The sequence below is a fragment of the Penaeus chinensis genome, chromosome 36, assembly GCF_019202785.1.
Source record: "Penaeus chinensis breed Huanghai No. 1 chromosome 36, ASM1920278v2, whole genome shotgun sequence".
In the NCBI taxonomy this organism is placed as follows: domain Eukaryota; kingdom Metazoa; phylum Arthropoda; class Malacostraca; order Decapoda; family Penaeidae; genus Penaeus; species Penaeus chinensis.
This window is the reverse complement of record NC_061854.1, coordinates 2,788,392-2,795,891: the sequence shown is the minus strand read 5'-3', so window position 1 is coordinate 2,795,891 and position 7,500 is coordinate 2,788,392. Positions and strand designations below refer to the sequence as shown.

The 7,500-nt window shown below is 37.7% G+C and overlaps 1 protein-coding gene across 3 annotated transcripts in view; it reads left to right on the top strand.

The window, feature by feature from the left end:
• Positions 1-4,109: 4,109 nt before the first annotated feature.
• LOC125045014 (basic phospholipase A2 pseudexin A chain-like) overlaps positions 4,110-7,500 on the top strand; it is an 85,083-nt gene continuing 81,692 nt past the window's right edge. For all 3 annotated transcript variants that reach the window (XR_007116522.1, XR_007116521.1, XM_047642039.1), the window contains exon 1: positions 4,110-4,655. Coding sequence is in view for 1 of the 3 variants with exons in the window: in XM_047642039.1 (XP_047497995.1) it covers positions 4,595-4,655 (61 nt within the window). In the remaining 2 variants the exon portion in view is untranslated. The remainder of the gene's footprint in view (positions 4,656-7,500) is intronic.

Here is a 7,500-nt window from a genome sequence, read left to right as displayed (position 1 = left end):
TGATTGACCAGGAAGAGAAACTGAAGAAGGTTCCGTTGCTTACTTCAGTAGCAGTGCCTATATTAGACCTTTGATCCTGACCATTGACCATGACGAGGTTCCTCCGCTCAGCATCGCGTGGTTTAACTAGAAGGTGCACTCTCTGCTCTTGATTAAAATCCACATCCACAGCATGTGAGGAGCAAGCTGATGCCCTTGCAGCAGATTCCCTCTCTCCACGCAGCTGATGGATTCAAAGGGACAGCAAAGACTGATACAGTTTGGCACCAGCTGCGTTGCAGGAGTTGCCTTAGGGACTGTGGATTTTTCCACAGTGAATTGCTTTGTATAGGGTGAACTCCCATAGCCTTTGACCGTGCACGGACTGAACTACATGACAGCAGTTGGTCCACTGGAGCGTCAGGCACCAAGCCTATATATATATATATATATATATATATATATATATATATATATATATATATGTATGTGTGTATGAGTATGCATTGTGTGAATGCATGCGTATATACATGTATTGTTTTAACATACAAACATAAGGAAAACGACACTCGCAAGGCAGCCTCCGGAAGGGGGCCGCTGCCGCCTTGCGCCCGAAGTGAGTTGGCGGAGGAATGCGAAATCTTCTTCATTGATATTCCAGCGGCTGCCGTTCTGCCCGATTAGGGACGATCGCTGTATTTCCGGAAGGGAGGAATCTCTTCCCAGTTATGTAAGGATTACAGTTGGCTTCCTGTTTGTCCCTGTCTTTGATAGTATGCATTTGGCACACACAAGCAAATGAACAAAGAAACACACACACACACACACACACACACACACACACACACACACACACACACACACACACATATATATATATATATATATATATGAAAGGGAAAAAAGCCACAATAAGAAATGTACTTTCTTATTGTGGCTGTTTTCCTTTGACTACATCACCACGTTAGACGATGTGTGTGTGTGTGTGCATGTGTGTGTGAATGCACACACATGCACACACGCATGGATTTCTATATGTTTGGTTAGTCTAACGTAGATACGATAGTGGTGCGCGAGAGGCCATCCTCACATTCTTTCGCCCAGGCAGGATAATAGTGCCAAAGTCGAAATCAACTGATGGTGGCCGTCTATGTATGTATGTGCATGTATATATATATATATATATATATATATATATATATATATATATATATATTATATATATAAAATATATATATAAAAAAAAATATATATATATATATACATATATGTATATATACATATACATATATAATATATATATACATATATATATATATATATATATATATGTGTGTGTGTGTGTGTGTGTGTGTGTGTATATATATATATATAAAGATATGAACCGTGTTCATAAAGATATATATATATATATATATATATATATATGTGTGTGTGTGTGTGTGTGTGTGTGTGTGTGTGTGTGCGTGTATATATATACATACATATATTTATACTTATATACATATATACACACACAAATGTGTGTCTGTGTGTGTGCATGTATGAGTGTTTGTGTATGTATGTGTATATATATATGTTTATATAAATATATATTTATATATATATTGATGTATCCATGCATGTATGTATACATACATACATATACATATACAGAAAAAGGGGCAGAGAGACAACCAAGCACCTCACCAAAGGCGACCCAAATCACCGCCATACAGAACGCTATGACGACGTATTTCAGCAAAACGTTTCGTAACAATCCCACAGGTATTGCTGGTTTCCAAGATGCTGATACTTTCACAAAACAAGTCCTCCGATGCGAGTATTGTAGGTCGCATAACAAGGTAACAAGCTTATTGGCGATACCTCCACGTGTTGAATACCCAAGGACTTGTGCCGTCGACTGTGCCTTGTTTTGGGGCATGGCCGATTTTCTGCAATATTCGCAACACCATTGGCAATATTAGCAACAATGGAGTGTGTTTTTTATCTTTTCACTCGGTTGCTAAGTTAACATATGTTGGTGTTTCCGTTGCGGTGGCCGCCTAACCTAGATATTACGTGGATAACGTTTTTATTTTGTTTTTATCAATATTCGTATTCCTTTCTAAGGATTACATCAGTTGGTTTATTACTTGGTTTAATTTTTAAAAGTTTCATGGAATAACATTCGGAAAAGCCTTTATTTGCACAAACAGGAACAAAATAACGAAGAACCGACATAAAAACAAATAACAACCAAACAATAACATAAAAAAACAAATAACCAAGTAAGGACAAAATAACAACCAAACAACAACATTAGCAAAAATACGAAGAGCAACCAACAAACAAACGAAGAACAACCGAACGAAATGAAACACAAAACAAACGAAGACCAACAACGGAACGAGGAAGTTGTCCCTTCTGCGGTCAAAGGAAAGGGTTGCGAAGGTCACCTCCCCCCCTCCTGATACCCCTCTCCCTTCCCCTTCCCTCTTCCTTCCCTTCCCCCCCTCCCCCACTAACTTTTTTTCTCCCCTGGACACGGAACCTTGTGACTCTTGCCGCGTCTTCTTCAAGGACGTGGATCTCCCAGCCGAGTCCTTTGGGGCAAAGCAGGATACTCGTAATGAAGGAGGAGATGAGTACGTGAGAATCGGGGAATGGGGTATCTGGGATGAGGCGAGGGTATCAGGACGGTGATTGGTTTAATTGAGGACTGTGGTATTGAGTATTAGGTTAGGGATTGTTTTCATGATGAGGTCCCTGCTTGAAATTTGGTTTAAGGATAATGTTATTGAGTGTGTGTAAGCTGGGAATTGTTTTATGATTAGAAACGAGATCCCTGCTTGAAATTTAGTTTAAGGATAATGTTATTAAGTGTGTGTAGGTTGAGGATCGTGTTTCGTGATGTGATATGATGCTCCTGCTTTGGAAATACGGCAATGAAGAGTGACAGAAGGGGGAGGGGGGGGCTGAAATAAAAATCATACTTTCTCTTTCGTACACGTTATAGAGACTCTGTTTACATAAAACGCAGAGGCCGTATATGTCTGTCTATTTGTCTTTCCATTCTGTGTAAGCGTACGTACATCTTTTCCGCTTCAATTCGCTGGATTTTTTTTCCAATTTTCTCGATCCACGCACGAGTGTCCGTGGAGCCCGATTTCGCGACAAAGTTCGGTACGTGACTCTGGCTGACACATCTTTCCTCAGCCGGCGTGGCGCTGGGAGGCTGAACTTCGCAAACTTCCCGCTTTCCTGGTACATGAGTAGACTATTGTTACGTGAAATGACTAAGATCGATTGCGATGTGCAAGTATTCTTTGCCAAGCTGTTATGCGTTCTAGAGTTCAGGACGTGTGGTAAAGCTGTGTTCTGTTTCTTATCAATAGGTTTGATTTTCGCACATCTTGCGATGGCATGTTTATGATATAATTTAATACGACGGCCGTGGTTATTTCACTGATGCAAGTATATTCCCAAGCAGTATGAAATATAAACATTATACTCAGTATCGCATTACTTCTTCATATCAACAAGCATAAGTATAAAAGCAAATATTTATTCAGTTGTATCATTATAAGCCAAACATCAAAATCTGCGAGTAGGGAGGGATCTCAGTGACAGAGACGGAGCTCCTGCGAAGCGTGGCCTTTCCCTCTCGTCGCGCGGGAGAGACTGAGCCGAGGGCGGAGGCGCTAGGAAAGCAACTAACCTTCACATGGTCACTTACGCTTCCCGTCTGTTCTAAAAGTTTCACTTCGTTTTTATTCCTTCGCTCCATATATGAGAACTACATTCTAAGTGAGAATTGTGTTACGAGGATTGTTTTTATGTGATGTCTGCATAAACAAGATGTCAAGAGACGTTATACGTCTGATTAGTGACTAGCTACTTCGTATTCCCCTTGCATGACACGATCGTTCAAGATACCCACCTTCAGTTCCATAAAAAAAATATATATACAAGGTCTCCTATTGGTTGTTCGTCTCTGACCTCTACGCCGCCGAAGGAAAAAAGCGCCTCGTGATAGGTGCATTCGATAATTACGTCATGCCTATGTGGGTGGAGCATACGGCGCCCATTGGCTGAGCGCCGATGACGCGGCTATGACGTCCCATCAAAACAAAGGTGCATCGCGGCCGTGAGGGTTCGGGTAAGCGGTAGTTCCTGCTTAGTTCCTCATTGCTAGCGACAGACTACGAGTTCAGGACAGGAACTGGGAGGCATCCGAATAATAGGACAAGGCAGTGGCCCTTCAGTCAGTGTGAACGCACGGTCGGAGACGGACGGACGCACTGCCTCTGCACAGCGCACGTGGTCGCCAGTCTGTAGCGTGGCAACCTGGTGAAAAGTCGATCTCTTCTGACTCCTCCTGCGGGATACTTCTAGGTGACTCGTCAAGATTTCGATTTCATTCCGGAAACTCTGGAAGTGTGATGAATCAGTTTTTTACCAACGAGCGCGATCATCATTGCCCCCGATTGCATATTAGTCTGACGCCCACCAGCAGTAGAGAAATACACAGCTGAAGGAAGAGGAACAGAGAGGGACGGACGGAAAGCGATCAGTCCACTCAAGGAGATAAGGAGAAATTCCGGTCGTCAGCACATTGAAGAATTCGGGAAAGATGAAGCGAATCTTTCTCCACGTCGTGCTCTGTGCCTCATTCGCGTCTTCGATCAAATCAGGTGAGATTTGTTTTTACTTAGATTAATAGTATTTTCAAAAGTAAGATTATATTTTGTTTTTTAGTGTTTTATTATTATTATTATTATTATTGTCGTGCTGCCGTTTCTTTTTATCAAGGATTATTGTTTCGCCACTTCTGTTATGTGTTTGTTTGTATATTTATTCACTGCTCATTGTTTTGAGTTTGAGATTTGCATACTTCAATTTGCGTTTACATGATTGGACTGATATTGATTTTTTTTTTTATTATCTCTATATCATAGGGGAATATACAAACTCATTCGATATCTTTCGTTAAAAAAAAAAAAGCTTGATCTAACACAGCAACGTACATTCGATATTAACTTAATTCAGATACAGTACAATAAAAGCAAAGGAAAAGACAAAATATTTCATAACACTAGATAAAAAAAAAAAAAAAAATAGTAGGCTAACAAAACAAAGAGTGAATAATGCGTGTAATGAATAGATACGAAAAAATCAATATATTTGGTTGTAACTGAATGAATAATGAAAACGAAATCGTGTACGGATCGCCCTTTCTTGTCGGACACATGTTAACAGTTGGCAAGCAAGGTCCGTAGACTGATGTATGCTGTAGTTCGCAAGGCAGATTGTGTATGTGTAGTGTGTGTGTGTGTGTGTGTGTGTGTGTGTGTGTGTGTGTGTGTGTGTGTGTGTGTGTGTGTGTGTGTGTGTGTAAGTATGTATATGCTATATCTGTGTATGCATCATGTGTACACGCGCCTCTACAGACCTACAGACACATGCACAAGCACACACATACACACATACACATACACATACACATACACATACATATACATATACATATACATATACACATACACATACACATACATATACACATACACATACACATACACATACACTACACACACACACACACACACACACACACACACACACACACACACACACACACACACACACACACACACATATATACACACAAACATACATACTACACACACAAACATACATGCACATATATATTTGTGTGTATATATATGTATTTATATATTTATTCATTCATTTATTCTATATGTGTATCATCTATATACGCGCATCTACAAACATGCAAACACATATAAACATACATATTCGTATACACATACATATACATACATTTATGCATGCATACATATATGCACATGCGCTCATACACGCACGACTATATACGCATATATATATATATATATATATATATATATATATATATTGTGTGTAAACATACATTTGCATATAAACTAATACATTTATACATACAGACATATATGTATTGTATATAATATATATATAATTATATATATAATTATATATATAATTAAATATATAATTATATATATAATTATATATATAATTATATATATATATATATCGTATGTGTGTGTGTGTATGTATGTATGTATGTTATATATATAAGTTATATATATATATATATATATATATATATATGCACATGTATGTGTGTATGTATGTATGTATGTACAAAAACAAACACATTCACATAGACACACGTTTGTTTCTATATACTGTGTATGTAAAGATGTATTTCTCTACCTATGTGTGCGGGGAGATGCTCTCAAAAGTATTGTATATTCGTACGCACGATCTACGTCCTTTGGCCTAGCAAAAAAAAAAAAAAAAAAAATAGTTAGTGTTGGTCTCAAACAACACTCTTGGAATCTTGGTGTTTTCTCCCAAGACGTGGAAGTGCTCCAGTTTTTTTTCGTTCTGCAACCATCTGCCACAACAAAGATGGGGAGTGAAAATATAACCACAGGTGACACTTAAGGCTGAGAACAGGCATACAGGTGGGGGCGCGCAGGCGTGAAGTGATTTTTTTTTCTTTCTTTTTCTTTTTTTCTTTTCTTTTTTGAGGGGGGGGGGGGGCAGATTCGCATAGGTAAATATAGATAGATATATAGATAGGTAGATAAACGGTAGATAGATGGATGGGTAGATACAGATAGGGAGATACGTTCATGCATACAGATATATAGAGGTAAATAGATAGACAAATGGTTTGATAGAAAGACAGGTAGATAGATAGTCAAGATAGGTAGATAGATAACCAAACAGGCAGATAGATATTGATACATCACCGACATTAAGACAATAGTCGAAAAAATAGTAAATACCAAGATAAAATAATGGGTTTTATAACACGATTTGCATGCCAACTGAATTCCAATTACCTTCTCCATGACGATTAAATCTTTGGTCTGATAATCGAATGTTTTATTGGACATCTCGGAATCTAAAAAATGTTCTCGTCTTAAGGTCCTCTCTAGCTCTCTTCTCGCCTCTTTATAAGTTATTCCTTATTGTAGCTGTTTATAGAGATATTTAAATGTCCTGTGATACTAATGTGGTGTTAATGATAAGGGAGATAATACATGATAATAATAATGGTGATGATAGTATTGATATTGATAGTGATAGTGTAATAGATAGATGGTGATAGATGTTTTGATAGTACAGTGTTGAGTTATTGTGATAAAAATTATGACTTTCCTTGTATTACTGTTATGACTATTGTTTGTTTGTCATCACTATTATCATTGTTATTTTGTTGATAACACTATTATTACAATTGCTACACTTTATTATTTTCAATTGTGCGACTTTAATTGCTGCTGTGAGCTAGAATGGCTACCGTAACTTATTAATATTTATAATGAAGATGATAATGATATTGATGATAATAATAATGATAATAATATGATCATAATGATGATATCTATGATCCTGATGATGATAATGATTGTTATTATTATTATCATAATAGTGATGATGATGGGTATGGTAATAGTGATA